We start from the raw sequence: 23686 nt of genomic DNA, 5'->3' as shown, positions 1-23686 counted from the left end.
TATACACGTAAACGATCCGAGGGGGCTAGGACGAGAGGAGAGGAGGGAAAGTAGGGCGGCAAGATTAAAAGAAGGAAAGTGAAAGATTTTACGTTTTACTTATATTCTCTCTCTCTCTCTCTCTCTCTCTCTCTCTCTCTCTCTCTCTCTCTCTCTGTCTTTCGTCAGCACGATTGCGATTAGACTCGTAAACCTATGTGTACATATGTATAACACTTTATGTACATATTTACAAAGGAGAACTCCCGTTTCAACAACGACGATGATTCGCGAATTTATTCATTTCACGATTTAACTCCGTGGGGTTTGCTGGCGGTGAAAGAGGTTCAGAAGCTAAGAGATTCTACGCGAGATGGACATAAATCTATACGAAGTAGAGACGCCGATTTGAACGAAAAATAACTTTCACTTTGGAGAAAAATGATTTTACGATTACATAATGTTTTAAGGATCGCCTACTCGTTTACGGGGATTCTTTATTAAAATACAATTTAATATGAACTTCTTATGCCAGTGAATCGGATGGACTTACACGTCTATACTTTCTTCTATCGACAGCAAAGATCACTTCTTATTTTTTTTTACTATCGGCGTCCCTAATGGCACGAGGAAAAAACACGGGAAAAATTCCGAGATTTAGCGTGTCCGGAACACGAAAGACGTATCGGGGACGAGGTAGAGGACGATAAGAAGCGATTAATTCGATTGTATGATTGAAAGACACGAGGTTCCAGGACGCAAAGTAGTTGTGTGTATGCGTGTACATACTGGTCGGTCGCGTGATCGTCGGGGGTTGCGTTGGCCCGCGCGACAGCCGATCGCGAAACGCGGACCCATTGATTTTGAGCGTGGTAATTTATAAAAATACTTAGAAAACACCGAGATGCGATACCTCGAAATCGATCGCCACAATTTTCATCGAAGCTTCGCGCGGACCACGACTGAAGGGGGGGGCGGTATTGGGAAGGATCGTCGAAGAATCGTCCGACCCGGTTTCGATCGGGAGGAAGCAGCCAGGCTGATCGTTTCAAAAAGCGTATACCTTATGTTTTTCCTTTTTTTCTGGCATGCTCGATTTGCATGCGTTCTCCGTCCCTTTCTCCGTCGGTGAATTCCACCCTGATTCCCGGAAGCTGCGGGCGGTATCGATTCTCTACGCTCGGAGAGCGCGAGAGAGACAGAGAGAGAAACAGCGGTAGGTTTCCGTGACACCGGGACATTTCGAGGCGGAGTACCGGAATCTACGCGCCGATTTTCGCATCTGCATCTCCGTTCCCGATCGCAAACAAGGGCATAAAACGCGACCGCCGTAAATAACCGTTTCTCTCTCCGAACGCACTTTCATGTCCCTTCCCGTCCAGTTGAAAACACCGCGAGCGTCGTTCGCCGAGGAAACGACCTAACAGTACCTCGGCGAGGCTGAGATTTTTCGCTCCGCGGCGAAACGTCCCAACCCTTTTTTCACCGCGGGCGAAAGGGTCATGTTAAAAACGGAAAAACGAGGCATCGCAATTTCGTCGATCATCCCCAGGTAAAAGAGATCAGTAGAACGATACTGCAACCCCCGATTAGACCGACGACACATACCGTTCGGGACAGAGGCTTTGAAAAATTATTTACAAGGATTCAACGAGATTCCTTACGTACTACTGTCCGAGTAAGCTCGGTATCACGCGTCGAAAAAATGCCGTCGCGAGGCCAACGCGATCCCCGTCGGTCGATCGGTTGGCGTTTGCCGACGACGATCGATGACGGATCAGTCGGTGACGGCAGCCAAGTGTGTTCCGCCTAAAGGTCTCCGTCGTTACCCTCGTCGCCTGGCAAATGGCTGACAGAGCTGTCGCAACGTTCTTGGAAAAGGAATGCGTTTGGACGTCGAACGTTAGCAATCCTACGACCATTTACTGATTACACGGCGAGGTGTGGCTCTGAGGGTGGTTCCTCGCCGAGGCATGGGTGGCCTCGCGTTTCAGCCTCTGTTTCAGGTGGACCTTCGCATGCCGCTTTTTCTCGTCGCTCCTGGCGAACTTACGACCGCACTGGTCGCAGCAGAACGGTTTCTCACCGGTATGCGTCCTCACGTGAGTAGTGAGATGATCGCTCCTGGAGAACGACCGCATACAGATGCGGCATTGGAACGGCTTCTGGCCGGTGTGAATGCGAATGTGTCGGGTGAGCTCGTCGCTCCGCGAGAACCTGCGATCGCAGCCGTCGACGGGGCAGGCGTACGGCCTCTCGTGCACCGGAGTCTTGCTCGGTCGATTAGGGTATTTCCTTGGTTTCACCGGGACCAGCCTCAGAGGCAGAGCGCTCTGCTGGTAAACTTGCGAGAGGATCTCGTGGCCCTTCGACGTGCTGGGGTTGTATTCCGCCAGCTGGACGCCCGCTGTACCGGCCGACGGTGGCCCTTGTTGCTGCTGTTGCTGCTGCTGTTGTTGCGGTTGCTGATTCGGTTGGGGTTGTTGTTGCTGCTGCTGTTGTACCGCTGGTCCGTAGCCGCTGGTCGGCTCTTGCTTCAGCGTCGTCTCTTGGTGGTGAGGGTGATGAGGGTGATGATGGGACAGGAGATTCGGATCGTAAGCGTCCTCGTGCGTCGTCAGCCACGCCGCTGCGGTGGTCGTAGGCGTCTCATGATAACCTGGTAGCGGGGGTGGCTTCGATTCGACGGGCAGGAGTTCGACGGTATCGCCACCGTACGGGGCTGAATGTAGGGTCGGGTGGAGGAACGGTTGACCTGCCAACGTCAGCGTAGGGGAGGCCAACGGTCCCCAAAGCTCCTGGTTCGTCTGCTGCTGTTGCTGCTGTTGTTGCTGCTGAGTTTGCAACGTGTTCAGCGGCGACGACTGCGTACAAGTGGTGGTGAACACCCCGTGGTAGGTCAGCTTCGGCACGTTGCAGATGTTGACGCTGGACGCGGGCGCCGAGGAGACAGAGGAGGTGGAATGGGGCGACGAGTAGAGGATCACTCCGCCCTGGAGCACGTTGCATCGGTCCGCGTCCTCTTGGGTCTGATGATGACGCGGCGGACTGGTCGATGGTGGAGCACCGGGCTGATCCTGAGACTCTTGATGGTGGTGGTGCCGGTGATCCCTGCCGGTGGAGGTGGCCGTCTCATCGTCCTCTGCGGTTGCCTCTTCGAGAGATAGGTCTTCGCCCGCCAGGCTGCCTACAAATCATCCATCAAGTTTCTCGATCAGTGTCTAAAGTCTACCTAGCGAAAGGCTGCGGCAGATCGGAGACGCTAGGCGAGTAGAAGAAATGAACGCAAGGCAGCGAACGAGTGCACTCGTGCATCCTAAAGCGAATCAACAGGAAGGACCGCGCGATACGGGGATGAGTTTATCTACGCGCCGCGCTATCTGTCGTCTGCATCCTGCCGTCCCGTTACTTCCTTCCTTCCTACGTACGCACAATCGTTTCCTACCGAAAAACAAGTCGGCGGACGAGTCCCAGAAGTGAGAGAAGCTCGCAGTCATCCGGTGTACGGGGAATTCGAACCGAGATCGAATTAGCTATTGCCGGGTATCACAAACATCTGTTCCGTGTTTTGTAACGAAATCGCGCGAGAATAGACCATCATCGGTCCCGAACGGTTCCCCATGACACCGGAAGGAACGAGTACCGACGAGAGAGGGGACGCGAGGTAAAAACGATGAAAATGAACTTTTGCTCGCTGTGGGCTCGCGTGAAAGTCGCGGAACAGACAACTACCGGCGTGGACGGAGGGTGGTTGTATCGGCTCCGGATGAACAGAGGGTGGGGGCTCTCGGAAGCATGAATGAACCGGCGGAGGGATGGTGGGAGGAAGAGTTGGAAGCGGAGGCGGTGGCCGAGGGTGGCGCGGGGAGGGTTTCTGAATGTCGGGGTCGTTGAGTATTGATCCGCGACAGCAGGCAGGTTCAATATTAGCGGTTTTCGCGAGAGAGCCAGCCCGACGAACGTCACGCACGCCGGCATCTCCGTGCACTTGGCCGCTGATACCCTAAAGACTGATCACTTTCGGGATCGGTTGCAGGGAAAGCTTTCGGAGGGGTGCCCGGCGCGGCTACGAGGGTAGCAGCAGCAGCAGGAGGAGTTGGCAGATATGCGGAAAGCGAAAGTCGAGGACGTTCGTGAAACGTAGCAAGTGCAAGGTCGACGGAGTTCGAGCCGCAGCCGATGCCACAACGTACTCTCTCTCTCTCTATCTAACTCTCTCTCTCACTCTCTCTCTCTCTCACTGTCCCGGTGGTTTATTCTCGAGCGAACAAGTTTCAAGTATGTTCGAGTAATTCTAATCTCGTCGAGGCTCGTACGCAAAAGGAGCTATTGCGCGTACTCGCGCGAACGAATGAAACCCGACGACGATCGAGCACGACAAATGAAATGGAACGAGAGGTTCGCGCGTTGCGTGTATCGACGATTAAAGGACTGTTGTTGATTGTAGGTACCTGAAATAGGAGGTGGCTCGACGAGCGCGGAGGGGCCGAAGAAGGACGGTAAATCGCTGCTGGTGGTAACCGGCGTGTTTAGGTCACCTGTTTTTTCCTTCTCGCTAGGTTCCTGAAGATCGTCCCTGCACTCCCTCGAGCAATCTTTCTCCTCGTTAACAGCCTGCAAGTGTCGTTTCCCATCGGTGATGTCGCTCGCCGGCGACGAGGCGTCGACGTGCCGATGATGCTGATGATGCTCGTCCAGCCGCGGATGCGGTTGATGATGATGATGATGATGCTGTCGGGCATGGTGTTCCGCGACGTCGACGTTGTTCTGATGCTGAGCTTGCAGCGGGACGCAAGGAGTCAGCGATAGGGTCGGTATCGTCTTGTTACAGCTGGTAGACGAGGTGCAAACGGTAGCGGCCGGCGACGACGTGCCGCCCACGCCGCACACGATCGAATTCGAGGATGTGGCCGTGTTGTACGGCAGACACGCGTCGAAGCTCAGTTGCACGGTTTGCAGATTGAAAGTGGCGTGTGGGTGATGATGATGGTGATGTCCCAGGGGTGGCGGCGACAAAAGAAACGGGCTGGTGGCCGCGTGAGGCTGCGAGCCCACCACTTCCATGCCGTCCATCGTCATCCTCTGGAGCTGATCGCCTCCCTGGTTAGCGACAACCTCCTCGGTACCGCACTGCGTGTCCTCGCCTGCGGTCGTATCGTTCAACGCTATAATTATGGTTAGAATGTTGTCCTTCCTCGGTTTCCCCGACACAGTTAAGCCTCTTTCTCTCTCCCACCGGTATACAAAGCTCTACGCGAGGGTTAGCCTTTCGTTCCGTCTTGTTTTCAGTCTTCGTCTTTGATCTGTTCACCGCGGGCGAGCGGGTGCAACCGAAGTGTGCGCGCGCGTTCAGAGAACGAAGCGCGTGGTCTCACGGCGACGAACTCCCGGTCTCGCGCGCGAGAATATCGGAAAACGTCAAGTCCGTAGCGAGATCGAGTCGTGATATCTGCCCCTTCTTCCCTTCTAGTATACAGTTCCAGTCACTGGGTTAGTAGTCAAGCGGACGTAGCACGCGCTCCCCCTTTTTTATCCGTCGCGCGGCACGCGCCGAGAGGCCTCTGCCTCTCTTTCTCGGCGAGGTGGTATACACACGAGGGAGCGGACGCCGCGCCGGGCGGCAAAAACCGTGTCTCGATCGCTCGCCTCTCTCTCCTTCCTTATCTCTTTCCCACTCCCTTTATACGTCCCTCGCTCCCTCTCTCACACCCTCGGGAGATCCCTCTCTCCTCCGAGAACGGGCGAGCGCGCGCGCCTGCGATCTGCGGCTGGAATATACACCACCGCGCCTCGCACAACCACCACCAACCACAAAAAGCACTATGTATGTATGTACCACCACCACCCGATCGTACACGGTTCACGGAAAATCCGATCTCGTCTCGATCCTCGATCCGATCGACGACAACGGAGTCAGCCGGTTCGTCTCCTTCGAACGCGCCCGCGCGACTATGCGGATCCGAGCCGGCGCGAAGGGATGAAACACGGAAGCTCCTCTTCTCCTTCTTTCTCTCTCTCTCTCTCACTCTCTGTCTGTCTCTCTACCAGAACGCGGTGGTGGCCACCCGGTTCTTCCGACGCTCAAAACGGAGGCAGCCGTCTGTCCGCGAGATATCGAGATCCCGATTCCTTCACTCCCGCGCGAGTGTCGTCGCGTAGGTGCGGACGCGCGCGACCGCGCGCCTATTTGTCGTTCCTCCGTCCCTTTCCTTCTCCTTCGGTTCTCTCTTCTCTTTCTTCTTCTGTATCCCGTTCCTCTCTCTCTCTCTTTCCTTCTCTGTATCTGCTCCGACGGGTTTATCGCGCGCTTCGGTCAAGGTATGCACCTCTCCGGCGAGTCGAGGTATGCGTGCGTGCGTGTGTCGGAGCGAGCAAAGCGGGATCGTCGGAGGACGCGCGATGCGTGGGGGTCGCGCACGAACTGAGCCGAGCGGCGGCGCGCCCCGTAGTTTTATGAATGGACCGCGGAGACTGTCCCATATTTGGAAGCGGCGAGTCGACCGCCAGCCAATCCCCGCTCTAAGGTCCCCTATCAACGCGCGGCTGTCTGAGTGACGCGGACGCGGCCGCCGGCGTACGTGTACGCGCACACACGCGACCAGATCCCCCACCGTCAGCGAGCCAACACGTCGTCACTGCGAGCAACCGCGAACAGGCATCTCCCCTACCCTTGTCGCGCTCCTACCTTCCCCTCGAGCCCCCACCCAGAACCACTCGCTGCGATCTCCCACCACCGCATAACTCGGTTCTCCAGTGACGTAGACACGTCCGCGTGACGTACGCGCCGCGAGCGCGCGATCTCCCGCTCGAGGGTTTCGAACGAATCGCGGAAATCAGAGAAAAGGGGGACTGCTGTTTCAGAAGAATATTTCCACTCCGGTCTTCGATCGGTCTTCAACTTCTGGCGTCACCGCGGACGAAGTTCTACGATTCTTTTTATTTCACTCGGAACGAACGTAACGACGTACGACGAGAATGACGACGCGGATCGTTGATGCAACACGAGCGGACAATGAAAAGATTTTAATCAATTTCTTTCTTCGTCGTGGAACCATGATGATCCAGAAGGACTGAAATTGATGCAGAGGACAGAACATCCCTAACTGTCCAACTACGAACAGTTAGTTATTTATAAAGGGCGCGTTTAATATTTTTGATAAGACCGGGAAGATTGCGACGTGCATGCGGAGAGGGAGGTAAAGTTTGTTGCGTCGTTGTTTGTCATCAAGTATTCTGATCTCTAGTGGATAATCTAGCGTGCACGGGGAGGGTATCACGCCGCGTCCGCCACCCCTCGTTCACTCTCGTTCTACGTAAGCTGCTGACGCGAACTTGGCGCCGGCGTACCGTCGCCTCTCTTACTGACAGACCGTCGCCGTTGTAACATTCGAGAGCTTATACCACCGTGCCGCGAAACGTTTATCGATCCGAGCGTCCGTCTCGCAAAAGCTACGTGCTCCTTCCACCCCCCGAGATTATTCTTAAAACCGACGTAGCGTTATAAAGACCCGGCATATTAGAATTTGTTACATTTTTATGTACAATTAACGATAAATACGACGGGCTGACACATGACTGATTATACTACTGAATTTTTATATTTGACCGACGTCTGATGTATGGCTGAGTAAAACTACTGGGTCTTCACTTTAGTTAATTGCAATAAATGTTCTCTGGTATTTGAAATAAGTTGAATGCACGTTTTCATGTATGTTTTTATGTACTTCTTATGACATTTATAATGGCAAAGTCAATACATAGTCTTAGCATGTTAACACATTTACAGTATTACATATATTTATTTATACGCATGGGACGAGTTTAAACAGCCAGTGTCTAAATTCTTGTCTTTGTAACAGCTTCGAGAACCTAATAAACGAAAGCTCGTGAAACAAAGTGGACTTATTTACTATCCTCCCACGATATCTCCTCGGGAGGGCGTTTAACGATTAGAACCGGAGCGTGAAGGGAAACGCAACAGGTGAGAGGGGAGATCATTTCTTGGATGGTCGCGCGCACATGTCGAATCTGTTCGAAAGGAAATATAATACAGGTGAACGGACCGGGCGAGGCAGCGAAGTTTCATGGCGGCGGAGTTTACCACCGCGAAGGAGCGATTTCCTGTGCGCGCCACGGCACCACCTGTGGAAGAGCGCGCGTGCCGTGTTCGACTGTACGCGCGCGCGTGTATATGCGTGCGCGAGGCACACGCGCGTCTGCGCACGCGCAAACGATCATTTCCTCGCGGGCGTCGAGCAACCACCTGATGCCCTATTTGGGGCCACGCACAGCCACGCGACCGTTCTCCGTCTCTTTTCCCTTCACACTTGCCCGCCTCCGTTTGTTCCTGTCTCCCTCCGTTCCCCGGTTCGTTTCCATTGCGATTTCCCCCCTTTTCTAAAGCCAAACTCCAATGACACGAGACAGCAGAGAGGCTTTCCTCCTTGAACGAAAACAATTGACGATCGGGAGAGGGTAACGTCGCAAACAGGATAAGTACTTCCGCGAGAAAAGGGATTGGATTCCTGCCGGTCCGCGTGACTAAAAAAGGCTGTTGAATTTAAGCACTGTCAATTGCGAGGTACTAAAAGACACATACCACGCCGTAGGAGGCGAGAGATCGGTGTAAAACGAGCTTGTTCCTCGATTTGGCTATCACTCCGGTGTTCCAACTTCGTCCTCTCTTATTTTTCGATCTTCTCTCATCGAATTTCTTTTCTTTCTCCACGCGGTACACGGTTCGTCTTTTCTGCTTTTTATAAATACGCGACTGGCAATGCTGGTACACGCGGCAAGTAGCCAGTCCGCTGATTTACACGAGATGAAGAGATTCGAGAGGGGTTGTTCATTGGAATTCTCCAATTTGTCAACCCGCTTTACCCACGTTGAACGCGTTCGGTGACATTATCCGTGTACGGATTTCTTGAAAATTCCGCGTTCCAAATTAATCGGTTGAATAGCTGCGGAGACAGGTTGCGCGATATTATAATGAGTCAGTGCCATATATAACTTTATCAAAAGCCGCTCGAGTGCGTTCAACCGATTGTGCCAGCGGTAGGTACTTACACACCTGTGGACAGTCTCGCATTTGCAATTGCCAATCCTTCTATCTAAATTTTCGATCTGTCCGGTTAAAACGTGAAGAGCCACGATCTCGTTTCACGTCTAGCAAACATATCTCTTATTAAAGTCCAAACACCGTTCATCTACGTCCGAGAAAACCGTCTCGGGTAGTTAAATATCGTGTCAATTGTGTTTCTCAGTAAATAAATTTCAAAACAATTTTACAAACTATTAAACTATGGTAAACTTGCCAAGAAACGATAAAGATTTGAGAGATCTCCTAATTTCACGTGTAAAATTCTAATAACGAATTGCGAAAATTGTGGGTGGACGAGTACGTGCATCAATCCCCAAAAGCGAAACGTGAATAATAATCGGCACGCAGTCGCGTGTGCCGGCAGCGGCGCAGCATTCTGGCACGAAAACAAAACGATTCTAAAATTACCGCCGACACTCGGTAAGGTGGTGGGCGCGGACTATTCGCGTCGCGACTCGACGCGATTTTGCGCGGGCGACCGGCTCTATTTCGGGCCGCCACGCAACCACCTGAGCCACCCAGCATCCCCGAATACCCGGGATGACTGAGCGGGATGAAGACTCCCGTGTATAAACGCGATGAGTCAGTCAACCGATCTAGACGACTTTTGGCAGCTCGTTACCAAATCTTTTTCGCGTTCAGCTTGTTTCGTCCAGAACCGTCAAAATCCGTTCGCGGAGCCAATTCTTGATTAACTAAAGCCGAAATAATACAACGTGTCCCAAATGTCGACGATGCGCGGGACGAGACGGACGTTTGTTGCTAAATAATTCGACGTCTCGTGGTAGATGAAACGAAATCTGCGACATTGAATCGACGAAACGTCTGCAACTTGTTATCCGCAGCTACGGGCCAGGTATTTCTAGCAGTGAATAAGTGTCGGTTTCGAAACGGGCGTTGCACGCACGAGTTCATGAATTGATGCGCCGCATTTTTGGCAACCCTCGGCGCGAATTCCGCGATCGCGGACACCCAACACCGCCAGATGGGCCTCCGGTACGATCGCCCCGACGACGGAATCAATTTGCATCGGCGCTCGTTAAAGCGGAACGACTCTTTATGGGAACGCGTTCACCGTGGAAAAACATCAAGGGCGACGCCTCGAGGAAATCGATTATCGTAATCGTTTTCCTCGGGGTCGTCGCCGATCAACGATGAATTAGAAAGACGTTAACGAGGCCTCGAGGAACCTTTTCTCGATTCGAGACGCTCGAGTATTGATTACTCAATGCCCGTCGTAATCGTACCGCGTGTCTGTAACCCACATCCGAGCAATCAGCTACGAGCCTGTTTTCGTTCTCGTGCGTGATGCTCGTTCGCGATTACTTTCAGGGGCGCATTCACACGATCCGAATTGTGAAACAGCCGTGGAGCTCTCGACAATTTCAATTCTTCACTGGCCGGGTACGTCTTCACGCGACGACGCCGCGTAGGAGAAAATTCACGACGTATCGAGTGAAGATTTTGTACGTTTCGCATGTTACGCTCGATATCAGCGAGGATCTCGGCCGACGTGATCGATAGCGGTGCTAATGGTCATGGCAGGGAACATCCTTTTAAGTCCGTTCCTGGAGCGGAGGTGAGTCACGGACGAGCCGCGCGAGTCTTTCGCACGTTTTTGCGCCGCGGTGATCGTCGATTAACGATCGTTTCCGGTCCGTGCAGGATTCCCTTCGTCGCGAGGCTTCCGGAAACCATTGCGCACTCGCGACTCCTTATTGCGACGTTATTGCATCTTGATTGTCCTTTTCCTTCGCCGATCTTTCCGTTCCCTTTCGTTTATGGCAACCGATAAACACGCGCGTTGATAACAATAACGATGACTTCATCTCGTGCCAGACGATCTGATCGCCGACGGGTAGAAAAATAGAAGAATTACAGAAGAAAATGTTGTCTATTTCGTTGGACCGGCGCGACGTTAATTGTCAGATCTGGAAAGAGGTATTGACCAATCTCCAGTTCCATCGACGTAACACCGGTTGCAAGGTCACGGCGTTAAAAGGGGGAAGAGGAGGAAGACGTAGGCACTTTAGACGATCAAACAAAACGCAGGCGATTCGAGGGCCCTCGTAAAATCGTTGCCCGCGGCCCGTTATCCATCAGCCGGTTTCGGGGCGAGGATCGAGATTTTCGTCTTAATCGCCGGTCCATTAAGGAAATTACCTGTGCCGCGCGTCGTGTACGACGTGTGGAAACGAGGAATCGACAGGCTTTTTATCCCGGTACGGGTGTCGGAGCACGCGAGGAGGAAGCGCGCGTTCCACTCGCGGCCGCGTCTATTTACAGGAAATAGGTCACCGAGACCGGCTTCCAAGTACGTACCCCGGTCCGTTTCGTTTTCCAAGGTGGAAAAGCCTCGCGGCACGAGAAAATCTCTGCGATTAACTTAATAGTCGAACGGCTCGTTAATAACGGAGCGGAAACTTCAACGGGGACAAGTTTCATACGTAGTTTACGACGCGATATTAGCTCGAGACTGTGAGAAAGATTCTTCTTCTAAAGCGGTATCATATTCATCGTAACGCATCGCGCGTAAGAAAACATGATTATTCTCGTTTCATCAGAAAACGTCGTGTACAAATATTTCTATTTGAACAGAACTCATTGAATCGATTCACTCTCGAATCACAGCAAACGGCAATAGATTTTTATAAACCGTCGTTTTATTTATAAACGGATATACATAGCGCGTGCAACAATGGCACTGAACTACGATACGATACAAGTGGATACGGACCTTAAAACGGCACGCGGTTGATGTTTCCAAGGAGCCTGTAAATCCACCGTCGCGGAGGCGTGTAACGTGAATTTACCATCGCGCGGGATAATTTACATCGTACTTCCTCGTTTCCTCGAGCCCTTAATGCGTAATCTCGTTACAATGGCCCGCGTCGCTGGTACCAACTGTGACGGCCAATCGACGAGCTCGTTATCGCGATCTGTCGGTTTTTATTTCTTTTTGATGGCACAGCAAAGCCGGGCCAGCTTTTTGCCGTAATCGCGTTATGATCCGGCCGCTCGTGAAAATTGTTTATTACCCTAATTATCGCTGTGTGCCACGAACAGGGAAAGCAATGATTTATGAACATCGAAATTTGAGGAACGTGTAATCATTTTTTTTATTCTTTTAATTCGATTTTGCACGTCGTTGTAAAGTTTCGACGGATATTTCAGTTACGGGACACGACTATATCGGTGTAAATGATGCACGCGTTTAAAAAAGAAATTGTTACAAAGTTACTCTTCAAAGTGCAAGCCCACGCGATTATTACACTATCCTTTTTTATAATCGTGATTTTTTTTTCTTTTTTCGTTTGTCTCAACTAATAATAAACAATCGTGCGCGAAACAAAGTGCGATCACGTATTAATAAACCGCTCTGATAACGTCAATGTTTAAAAAAAGGGGGAGGAGAACCGGACTCGCCTAAAAATACGATCGTTCTAGGATACGTCGGATGAAAATACTTTTATGTAAAATACGGGTTTTAAAAATACGCCGAGTTTAAAATAGGGTAGTTGCGTGGAACGCCGATCGGAGGAGGGAGGAACGCGAATCTCCGAAACGCAGGGGTGCAATCATTAAGACGTTAAGTTTAAAAAATGCCTTCCAACATCGAAGGCGAAGATCATTTAATTCGAGGAGCAATAATCGGCGGTCATTTTCACGAGGATTCAACGCGTACAATTTAATGTGGACTGAACGACAAATGGAAAATCGTTAAGGATCCGAGTTACCTGTGGCTCGTTCCAGAAGGATAGATCAGCTCGATCGCGGCACAGATCCACGGTTCACCCCATTTGTACGATCGCGGGGTAACTCTGATGCGTCACGCGTTCTACTAGCCGGTCGGGCTCGCGTTTTCGGATGCACAGCATTAAATCGGCGAGGCGCGTACCGTCGCGTCGGTGGAATTCGACTGAGGATCTAACCGGCACACACAATCGCCCCGCGAGACTATTTCTGAACCGTGTCCTATCGATCTCTCTCGCTCTTTACCCGTTTTCCGTGCAGCGCCACGTGACGCCTTTTCGGTTGAAACACGGGAAACGTTTACCTCGACATTGCGGCCCCCTCGCCCGCAAATAGATCCCCCGTGAAAAATCTCTTTCCAAACTTCCTGGCTCAACCCTCGAGTCAGTTTCTTAACCCTTGGTGCAATTTAAAACTACCCTTAAAACTATGAGAGTAAATAAATTCCACTGTATCTGTCCTACAAAAGTTACAAAAGTTACCACGAAGTCTCTAATGTTTTTGAAACAAGAGGCTAAATTATCGATTAGGAACTCGCAACTTCCTAGTTTCACTTTCTATCCGAAATTACTTGAGATCAGTTAACGAGTGGTTTTATCGAACAAGAGAACGGGTTTCGGAGTGGCTAATAAAATCCAGCTTTACGTCACGCAAGTTGCTATCTTGGAAGAGGAGCGCAGTCCGTCAGCGAAATTCAACTGTGCACGTCACGCTAGAAACTATTTTCAAACGGTTCCTATTGATTCCTTTACGTGTAAACACGCTGCTGCTCATGGCTAATGTACATTGTTACAGAGAGCCATTAAACAAACTTCCTCCTGATATATTTCAAGATAATTGATTAAATATTCTCAGGGTAATAAATGAACCAGCTACAGGTTTTCTTATTTTCTCTCTAGTGTTAAAAAGGTTCTCCACCTCTGGCATGGAAATATGAAAAACTGAATGCGATACTTGAAAACAATTTGTGTAAAGTGATAAAAGTTCAACTGAGTAAATGTAATTGTGAGAAGGGTGCTAGACGAGATCCGAATCGATGAGGGTGCATCCGGAGAGTCAGCGTGGAACAGAGCGCGTATCTATTTCTGTACCCGGCTATCGATTCATCCCTTTCTCCGTTTACCCCCGCGTGGGCACGTCTCGTCCGTGCACTTGGACGTCAACGACGAATGTGTGTAACGCGTTGCTCTCTTATCGGTCGATGCTGACGTAGAACCGACTCGTGCCTCTATAAACCATTCATAGACGATAACGTCGAACCTACTTTGTCCAGGCTTATTTTTGTTCTTGCGTTTTACACTCCAACACCCCCCCCCGGCCCCCCGCCGCGGCGTCTACGATTAAAATCGACGATATCTGTCGGAACGGATTGCGCATTAAAAACTAGTCCGAGCTATTATTCGCCCTTCTGCATTTTTTAAAATTCACTCGCGTGATCCATCGAGCGTTTCTTGCGATGCTATTTGTTCTCATAACCTTCTATATGAATTATATCATAATCGATGTTTCGATGAGAAGAAAGAATTCCAATACAGATTCAAGACGGAGCGGAACGAGTTTTCTTTCTCCAAACAGTTTCATTTCAGAATTCCGGCGATGGATCGGAGAAAGGATCAGCGAGGGATCATTCCCAAAACTCGTCTCGCTTTGCATAACAATGCGTCTCGCGCGGAATCAGCGACGATCGGCTCGACCGTTTCCGAAGGGAATCGCATTTGATCCGGGCGTTTTCACCAATGCTGCCCGGGGTCCGTTCGTGTCGTTGACCGTTCGGCGCGAGGATTTTCGCGCGGCAAACGAGAAGTGTGCACGGGGGACGCGCTCGATGAAGTAAGCGCAAACACAGGGCCAGAGTGTACACACGTTGCCGCTGATTTATGTAATCCAACGGCTCCCTGTCGATCATCCCGCCTCACTACCGTTATTATCGAAAGTTAAGTACGCTCGAGTCGGGCACGGACGAAAGGTAAAAAAAAAAAAAAAAAACAGAAGGAGCCTCGTCCCGTAACCGTTTTATCGCGCGACCCTCGATTTTTAATTACTTCCAACATGTTGATTTAATCGCATGTCAAATTACTGTCTTCTGTTTGATCTGCCTGTTTTAAGTTTCGTCCTTTTTTTAATCGACTTGATTATATTTTGTTGACCAATGAATAAATCGTATCTTCATATTTCATTTCTACGTAGACACGCATAAAAAATTATATATTCAAATGAGAGTGTCTGACGGGCGCGTGGCGAAAAACTAACGCCTGTCGAAGGTCCGACACGGTTTTCAGCGAGAAAGAAGCTTTGCTTTACCTCTAAACCGACGGAAATTTACTCACGTTCGTGACTACCATGCTACGGCGTGTAATCCAGCGGGAAATCGTTAGCATTGTTTATTAAGACATCCGGTAACGAGCGACGACTTCGACGGTGGACGGGAGTGACGAATCGCGTTTGCCAGCTAAGTACCAACGCTTCTCCCGGAGAGTTTTACGCGAGGAGAATCGTGTTTCGTCGTTTCAATTGAGATTATTAACCGCTCGCCTCTCTTTTAGTCGCTACGTGCGATGATATTTAATCTTTCTGCCATCGACGTTTGAAGATTCGATCCGCGATCGAGGAACGATAATCGATGGTCCGCGATCTTGACGAGAGAATGAACGATCGCGGTTATGGTCACCTCGTGTTTGGGGAAATTTTTGTGATTCCGAGAAAGATCGACTCGTTTTAGATGTATGAAATGCTAAGTAAGCATCTTTTCCAGATTACGCGTTTACATTTGCATTTCCAACGACAGAGTCACTGAAATATCACGGGTCAGATTCATGAAATTCTCGTCTATACAACACGTACAACTGCGTCATGCTATCGGCATTCGGATATTATTTACGCGGGCGCATCCACGAGTTCAGTTCGAACAGGGAAATCGACCGGGAAAATAGCCGAGCTTATTCTAGCGGGATGATTCAGATTCAGATGTGACGACGTACGATCCAACGTCGGTGACGTGCCGCGTAATCGATGACGAAAACAATGTTCGCGTTTCGACAGCTGGCTCACCGCTAGATTCGCGAGCCAACCGATGACGGATCAGCGCTCGTCCGCGAATTCGTTCGCCAAAATCGTTGTTTCGAATTTTCTCACCGTGTTCCGGCTATAATTGGCTCGAAGATCGCCATTGGTTTCTGCGTAAACATCATCGGGACTAAGAATAAAATTGTGCGACATCGCGTTAGACGGAAAATCGTGCCCAACTCGAGTTCTAAGGCTGCCTGATGACTCACGCCGGCCGCAATAAATCTAATAACTTCTGAGTGGCCGATAAAAATCGTTCGCGCGAGTTCGATAACACGACCCACGAATTTTACGATCTCGTAACACGGTTCTACGCTCGATCATTGTCGTCATCGATGACGTCGAGATAGCCTTATCGGCACACGCATTGTTGTCACTTGCATTGAACGCGTTCTATGAAACTATTGAAACGCTACGTCACCGACACGCTACGAATCGTCGTCACAACCTTCGAGTACCGAAATCTTACGCGTTCTCGATTACGTAATCCCACTCCGGGAATTTTGCACGTCTTTCGCTCCTCGCGTTAAATTGCTTTGGTGAACGTTGCGTAAATCTTCTGGAACCGAGATATCTCGTAGGTGGCGAGCATGGAAATCGCGAGAACGTTACGTAAAGGGTCCCGGGAAATTTGGCAAGCCCGGCGTACGCTCGGGCCAAGCGTCGATCCTGAATGGTAATCAGGTGTTAAACGATTTGTTTCACTTTTATCGCGTCGCGCGGTCGTAAATGTTCCCTGAACAGTTCTGATTCATTTCGACGCGGAGATCTAGATTCTGTTTTTTAAGAGTTCATTGTCGGATATGTGGGTCACAGTAGACGAGGAATGCAGCTCGACAGACGGTCGACGATTTGCGGCTATGATGACTAGATGGCAAACGGACTGTGGGAGGCGACGCGAGATGGTATCGTTTCGATTAACAAAGAAGACGTGAAACGTTTGCCAAATTACCAGCAGTGTTTCATTCGAGTTTTCCAATAAAAATTTAAACGGTTTTCCTCGAATCTCCGTCCGAAAAATTCTGTTCGAGTCTTACAAAATCGGACGTCTGCAATTTGAAGGTGGAGACGCCTGGGGCGAATTACGATTTGCACGGGGTAAAGAAAGAGGTAAGACGCGGAGGGCGTATAAACACTTAGCATCGGGTAGAACGCCAATGAGCCGAACGGCCGAGAGAAGAAGGTGACTCGTTCCCTTTTACCCGCCCACCGTAGGTTCGCGCATGATGTACGATTTCCTGTCTTACGGGTCGTACAATAATAACGAAATGTCAGAAGTGTACGTATACGATTTACTCCGCGTTACCATACAAAGCCACGACACTTTAAACAATGATCTATGAAAGCTGGCACCGCGCTCGTCCCACCCTATCTAAGGGGAAAAAAGTCTGTTGGTACGCGATTGGCTACCTGCGAGCCGTCGCTGGGAAACTGTGAATGGCATCGACGGAATCGCGGCTCGAAAACTCCGGGAATTGAATCCTGAGAAAGAGAATGGCGATAACCTGACTGGCTACCGAGCCTTTGTTGTCTCCCTCGCGTTTGTTCCTCGCAATCTATGATTACTCCTCCGTACGGTATGAATGGTAAAACCTGAATGGAATCATTGGCAATACGGTTAAAGAGGCACCGGTGAATTCCAATGATTTACATAAATCTCGGGACGGACCGTGGGGACAGTTTAACGAACCGAAAATCGAGGTTGCTTGATTTTGACAGCCCCTCAACGCTGATTGTGTAATTAAAAGGGTAAACAGGGGTCGAAACGTAAACCGATGCCGAGACTCCGAGCGAACCACCTGTTGGAACCTCGCTGTTTCCAGTTCAACTCTTTCATCGTTTAAGCAAATACATAACTTTATCCCTTGAACTTCATTGTCACTCTTTCGATTCTGTATAAAAATTCTGGATAATGGAAAAATTGAACCACAGAAGTAACATTTGATTGAATTTATAGAAAAATTTCCAGGACCCAGCGACCTGTTTTTCAAAGTCCGAGTTAATCCCGGAGAAAAGATTCCCGCTTGTGTAGTATCATAAGCTCCGTGTAGGGACGAATAATTCCATTTATAGGCGAAGGATTGGTTAGGCGTGGTCCGACAACAACGATCCACCGTTCCTTCTAAACGTTTCCTCTCGGAGGGGGATCGGGCGTCTAATCTTTCTTTTCGTACGAATCCAGGCCAAAGGCGTCGACGCCCTCGGTTTACCAAACTATAAACTATATCCGAGTGCTTCTAAAGACGTTGTATTCACGCCCGACCCATCCTAGTTTTTTTCCCTCAAAATTATCAGTCCTTAAGGATGTATTGGCTATACAGTCGATCCCAAAAGTTTATGTACCTTAGAAAAACGCATTTCCTATAATTAAAAAGAAATCAGACATCGGAAGAATAATGCTAATAATAAATAGCTACGTGCTAAAAAGTATANCGGTTTGTGAGTTATTGGCCAAAAACGAAAATTTGGAAGAAATTGAAGGGGTACCCCTTGGAAAAATCTCGGAAAAATCGAAAATTTTTTGTTATTGTTTATTATTAGCAATGTTCTTCCGACGTCTGATTTCTTTTTAAAAAATGCGTTTCTAAAGTGCATAAACTTTTGGGATTGACAGTATAGCCAAGTATCTGACCTGTAGTAGCTGTATATATATATTTCTTTTTATAGAAAATATGGAATTTGTTCATATTTATTTGTGTGTTTCGGCAAATTTCGGTAAGAATTTCGCACGTGCAAACACTTGAATAAACGAGCAGCATCGAAGTTCTTTCTAGCCTGTCGAACAAATGTTCTCTAGATTCGTTCCACCTTATCCGCAGGACCTTTCGAGTTCCCGCGACACCGTGAGTGGAAATCAATCTTGACTTGACAGTAAATAATTAAACGAAGTTATGCATTACAAAGAACAGAGACGAAGCTCGAGGCTCGAACGACTGAAGAAGGATTTATCTCGTTTGGAAATTGAAAGGCAAATCAGATTCGCAGCCCTGTTTGGCATCGAGGCATTGTCTCAAAGATGCGCTCAGGGTCGGAACTCGTCTGGTTTCGCCAACGTTTTTACGCCACTGAGAATCGAGCCTCTTTCATTAATCGTCACGGTCGGATCCCTAATGACATTACGGCGCGTCGGAAGATCGAAGACCGCGTTGTCTGACCTCTTTTCTCCTACGTTTCGACCCCCGAACGTGTGCGCACCTCGACTGACACCACTATTTTCTATTCTACTTCTACCGTATTTTACCGAGTTCTAAATATATTACGAACCTCTTATTTAAAAAACGGTTTAACGATTCGTCGATCCTTGTCCATTAGCTTAATCTTAACTATTCCATTTTCCATAACGATAAGTCTTAAGCACCGGACGGTAGGAAAGATAGAACATGGAACGCGCGCTCGCCGCGTACCCATTGACGATTGTAAAATTAGAACACGTATATTCACACTTTGCAAACAATGGATCGGTGAGGCCGAAGGGTTAATCGCGTAATTAATCACCGGTTAACGTTATCGTTAACGTTATCTCCGTTCACTCAGAAACAATCTTAACACGTTCCAGTTAAACGAAAAAAAAAAATTAACAATCAACACGGTCGTTGATTGTCGTGTCTGTGATTCAAAACGATCTACGACTTTTATCCGGTTTAAACACTGGCCGAGGAAACTGAACCACGGGCCGACGATCTCCCCGGCTTCGATCCGACGGCAAGATCTCTCGGGCGGTGATAACGCTTATCCTTTCTTTTCTCTCCCGTCACCGGCAATGGAAAAGCGAAGCATTTTTGCGTAGACAGGCAAAGCTTGAACAGCATGCGAAGCGATCGATCCCTGCTGGAATCGCGTGGACGGTTCGAGGGTGCTGGCTCGTCGATAAACTGCGTTAGAATCGGTTTTATCAGTATCGCGGGCAAGATAAATGTTATGCGCGGACGTAGGCGTTGCTCGAGTCATAACGGAAAATATTTCTTAGATCGGCACCGTTCTCAATAATTTCAACGTCACATTAGCTCGTGCGAAAAATTTCGATAGGTGTCGGCGAGAATTTATAGCATCTTTTAGAGTACAAGCCCGTTATACGCGTCATAACGAAAAATATTTCCTAGATCGGCAACGTTCTCGATAATTTCGACATCGAACGCTGCGAGCGAACGAAAGGACTCGCGATAGGTGTCATAGAGAATTTATGGTATCTCTTAGAGCAAACACAATGTTAATCGCGACGGGAAGTTCACCGGACCGGCCGATTCGACGTTTCGTGGGCAAACGCGTTGACACCGGCGCGTACCGATATACCCTAAGGCCTCACATTCGAGTGGTGACAAGAAACTTAATAGCCGGTCTTGAAATACAGGTTTCGACGTGCCGCTCGTAAAGATCGATTATCACCGAGTGTTTAGATCGGCGCCAATACCGGTAGCCAGGCTCCCGTCCACCGAACCGATCCGAGAGTCTAAACGCGGCCAGAGAAAAACTGTCGGCGGTATACATCCTTGGTTGACGCGCGATCCATAAAGAAATTCGCTGGGACCGATAAGGGGAGCAGAACCGTATCGCGGACCAGAGCCAGCAAGACAGCTACGACAAATCACCCGGTACCCGGTTCTATCGACGCTAGCAGACACCTCTTGGAACCGTCCACGCGAGATTTGTTGCAGCCAGGGTTTGCAACATGCCGAAGATGTACGTTCCCCGTGTCTCGATCAAGCGACGATAAATAATCTCGGATAACCGAGAAATCCTAATTCCGAATAATGAAGAGAACGGACCGGGACACGTCGCGATCATCTTCGACTCGTTCGCACCCCGAAGTAAACATAATTTCGGTTACCTGAGGGCGGCGGTGGTGGATGATGATGGTGATGATGGTGATGGTATCCGAGCGCGGGTGGTGGCGGCGGGTAAACCGCTCCCCAGATGCAAGACGCAGCCGCGGCGGCCGTCACCTGTTGCTGATGGTGGTGATGGTGGTGCTGTTGCTGCTGCTGCTGCTGTTGTTGCTGTTGCTGTTGCTGTTGCTGCTGCTGCTGTTGCAGCAGCTGCTGAACCTGGGCGATGTCTACGAACTCCTGGAGCTCGGTGTCGGGTTCCGGGCCGGTCTCGCGTAGCCGGCCCTCCGACGACGAGGGCACAACCGCGAACGGGTTCCCGCTGTTGTGCTGCAAGTGGTCGAAACCCGCGAGCGGATTCGCGGGCTCGTAATTGCTGCGCCCGGTCGTGTGTTCGCGGCGCATCGCCAGTGCCAGCATCTTTTCAACCTGTCGCGCCGCCGGCCCTCGTCCCGGTGCCACGAGTCCACGTGCTCTCGCCCTCTGCCCGCACGCCGGCCGCCACCGAGCGTTGCTCTAGCTGCTGCCTTCCTCCCGTCGACAACGACGACCAAGAACGGCGCGATAACGAGGAGGACGCCGGACTATCGCACATGTCACGACGTCACCGACGACGCGAGCGTCACCGTCGCGTCCGGCACGATCCGTCAGTCCACGAAACTATGGTCGAAAACGGAACACTCAGTTTCTTCTAGGAAAATTGCGGCACTCGCGAGAGCGTAGCCGGTTTCCGCTCGAGGGTAATCGGCAAGGATGTTCGCGTCGTTCGAAACGAAAGATCCTCCTTTTTGTCGACGGGTAGAAAGCGCGACAACGGTGGATCAAATTTCTCCGAAGAAAGTGTCGGAGAAATCTTTCCGCGACGCAAAACTGTATCCCAAAAACAGACGCGCACTTTTCGGAAGCAGCTGTCCACCGTTCGTATTCTCGCGTGGAGATCCGCGGTCCAACTAACCTTCGAGTCGTTCGAAATCGCGAAATCCTCGGATGTCGACGGTTCTCTCGTAGTTCGCGCCCGATAAACCAACGTACCGGCGCGCGTGCTGCCCGGTATCGTATCACTGGAGGATCCTGCTCTTTCTCACTCTGTTCGTCCTCCTCTCCTCCTCTTCTTCCGAGTCGTGCCTCCCTTCCTCCGTCGTAGAGACCGGCCTGCCGTTGCCGCCACTCTCTCTCTCTCTCTCTCTTTTTTCTCTCTCTCTGTCTCTGTCTCTTTCTCTGTTCGCGGTACTCCCGGCGCGTTTTCCGGTCCGGACTTCCCTCCGGCTTCGTCTTCTTTTCTGTTCTCAGTTCTCTCTTCTGCCGAGGATATCGTCGCCGTTTCGTAAAGGTTTCGCGGAGCAGGCCGATGCGAAGGGGTTCGCGATGGTCCGCGGTAGACTAATAAAGAGAAGCTCGCGCGGGAAGTGGTCGGTCGCCTCGAGAGAGAGCGCTCGCGAGCGCGGAGAGAGCGCGCGAGGAGGCCGCTGCCGCGACGGTTGCTGTTGCTCCTGGTGATGTTGCTGCGGGTGGCGGTCCTCGCGACCGGCGAGACGAGATTCGTTGGCGTCACGTGTCGTCGACATCACCCCGTGCCCGTGCATACTCCCGATACTGTTCGCGATGCTCACCTATACGAGCCTCCCCTCCTGCGTTCATCGTCTCGAGACGCCCTGATCCTCTCCTCTCCGCGCTCATTCTTTCTCTCTTTCTGTCTCTCTCTCTCACTCTCTCTGCCGGTCTCACCACCGCTCCTTCGGAATCATCCGTCTCACCCGCGTGTCTCTCCACGATTTCCATTCATTCCTTTCCCCCGCCTTTGCTCCCGCCCCGCCGACGCCCCTCTTTCTTCGTTTCGACGGCACGCCGTGTTCTCCGTTTCGCTCCATCTGTTTCATCCGTCCCTCTCGGACCAACGATCCTCTCCTCGCGTGTTTCCTCAGTCTTTTTTCAAGCTCGTGTCCCCTGTCCTCTCTTCCTTCCTCGAACACCCCCGCGTCCCTCGTTCCTCGCGCGCGATGATTCCCTTCCTCGACGCGCGCTACGACGCCTCTCCTCTTCCCTCTTCCTCTTCGGAGGCTCGAACACCAACGCGCTGATCGCCGGTAACACTGCCAACGTTCGCCGGATGACGTCACCGGCGTGGGCGCACCCCCACGCCAAAGAGAGCGCGTCTCTCCTCTCTCGTTCGTTCTCTCTTCTCTTCTTTCTTTCTTCTCGTACCTCCGCGCCGCCGCCGCCGCCGCTTCTTCTTCTTCTTCTTCTTCTTCTTCTTCTTCTTCTCTTTTCGCGTTTCTCGTCCCGGTAACGCCGTGCACCACCTCGACTTCGTCTTCTCTCTTCTCTCGCTCGAAACACCTAGAGCACGCCCAGGCGACGTCTCGTGGCGAAATTTCGACGCCGGAAGTCGGAGGAAATTTTCGTGGACCGACTTGCGTGGCACGCGTCGCGACCTTGAAATTGGAGCGCCCACGGAGAGGGAGAACGCGGCGACGGCGGCGGCGTGGAGAACGACGGAAGGTTGAGGTCGATACTCTCCCGGGTTGGATGACTTTTACCGTAAACACACGCTGGTCCCCGCTTTCGTCCCTCCGATCCTTCTCGATACGAGAAAAGGATTCCCTCTCCCCGGGACATCTTCGGGTTCGCTGCTCGCCAAATGGTGTCACTCAGGAGCTCTTCACCTCCGAGGCTTTCGCAATTTTCCGTTACCTCCGATATACGTCGGCCTTCGACTCCTCCATCGTTTTCCCGATATTAAATTAGTAGATCAAAAGTTCCGGCTCCCGCTCCCGGTTTAATCCAATTTGTATTCCCGTATCGAGTATCGAGGGGACACCAGGTGTGTCCGTCCCGAATAAGAAAACTCGTTCCCCGTTGAATATAATAGCGTCGTCGTCGTCGTCGTTGTGTTTCGACACGAGCCGCGTGTAAGTATTATACTTACGTACTGCAGGGATAAATACATATCTCGTTGGCCGGCACGTAA

General features: G+C 50.8%; 2 protein-coding genes and 1 long non-coding RNA gene across 7 annotated transcripts in view; all 3 read right to left on the bottom strand.

Annotated features, from left to right (window-relative positions):
• Positions 1–22885, bottom strand: part of LOC113465014 (zinc finger protein rotund-like) — a 30486-nt gene extending 7601 nt beyond the window's left edge. For 2 of the 3 annotated variants that reach the window (XM_026818147.1, XM_026818146.1), the window contains exon 1: positions 20721–22885. In XM_026818147.1, coding sequence (XP_026673948.1) covers positions 20721–21138 — 418 coding nt within the window. In that variant the 5' untranslated portion in view covers positions 21139–22885. Of the gene's footprint in view, positions 1–12816; positions 13083–20720 lie in introns of those variants that run through there. The other variant, XR_003389849.1, reaches the window with a different exon arrangement.
• On the bottom strand, positions 100–5978 carry LOC108630855 (dendritic arbor reduction protein 1). Of its 2 annotated transcripts, none has more exons than XM_026818144.1 (2): positions 4431–5978; positions 100–3166 (listed from the first exon to the last, which is right to left on the bottom strand). In XM_026818144.1, exons 1-2 carry the CDS (start codon positions 5056–5058, stop codon positions 1902–1904), a joined length of 1893 nt encoding a protein of 630 aa, XP_026673945.1. In that variant the 5' UTR covers positions 5059–5978; the 3' UTR covers positions 100–1901. The 2 variants fall into 2 exon arrangements, with proteins under 2 accessions (XP_026673945.1, XP_026673946.1); XM_026818145.1 differs by having other exon boundaries at positions 4518–5978.
• LOC113465015 (uncharacterized) lies at positions 5984–11010 on the bottom strand. Of its 2 annotated transcripts, none has more exons than XR_003389851.1 (2): positions 9046–11010; positions 5984–8939 (listed from the first exon to the last, which is right to left on the bottom strand). It is a non-coding gene; the product is annotated as an uncharacterized LOC113465015 (long non-coding RNA). The 2 variants fall into 2 exon arrangements; XR_003389850.1 differs by having other exon boundaries at positions 9050–11010.
• Positions 22886–23686: the final 801 nt, after the last annotated feature.

This window comes from Ceratina calcarata, unplaced genomic scaffold (assembly GCF_001652005.2).
Source record: "Ceratina calcarata isolate Rehan_Ccalc_2016 unplaced genomic scaffold, ASM165200v1 scaffold78.2, whole genome shotgun sequence".
NCBI lineage: Eukaryota > Metazoa > Arthropoda > Insecta > Hymenoptera > Apidae > Ceratina > Ceratina calcarata.
Note: the sequence above shows the minus strand (reverse complement) of the source record. Positions and strands in the feature narration are given on the sequence as shown.

Excerpts from the sequence above, each read along its gene's own strand:
- LOC108630855 (XM_026818144.1), bottom strand. The coding sequence starts at position 5,058 with ATGACGATGGACGGCATGGAAGTGGTGGGCTCGCAGCCTCACGCGGCC. Across the intron at positions 3,167-4,430 it reads CGAGCCACCTCCTATTTCAG|GCAGCCTGGCGGGCGAAGAC; the intron begins GTACCTACAATC and ends GATGATTTGTAG.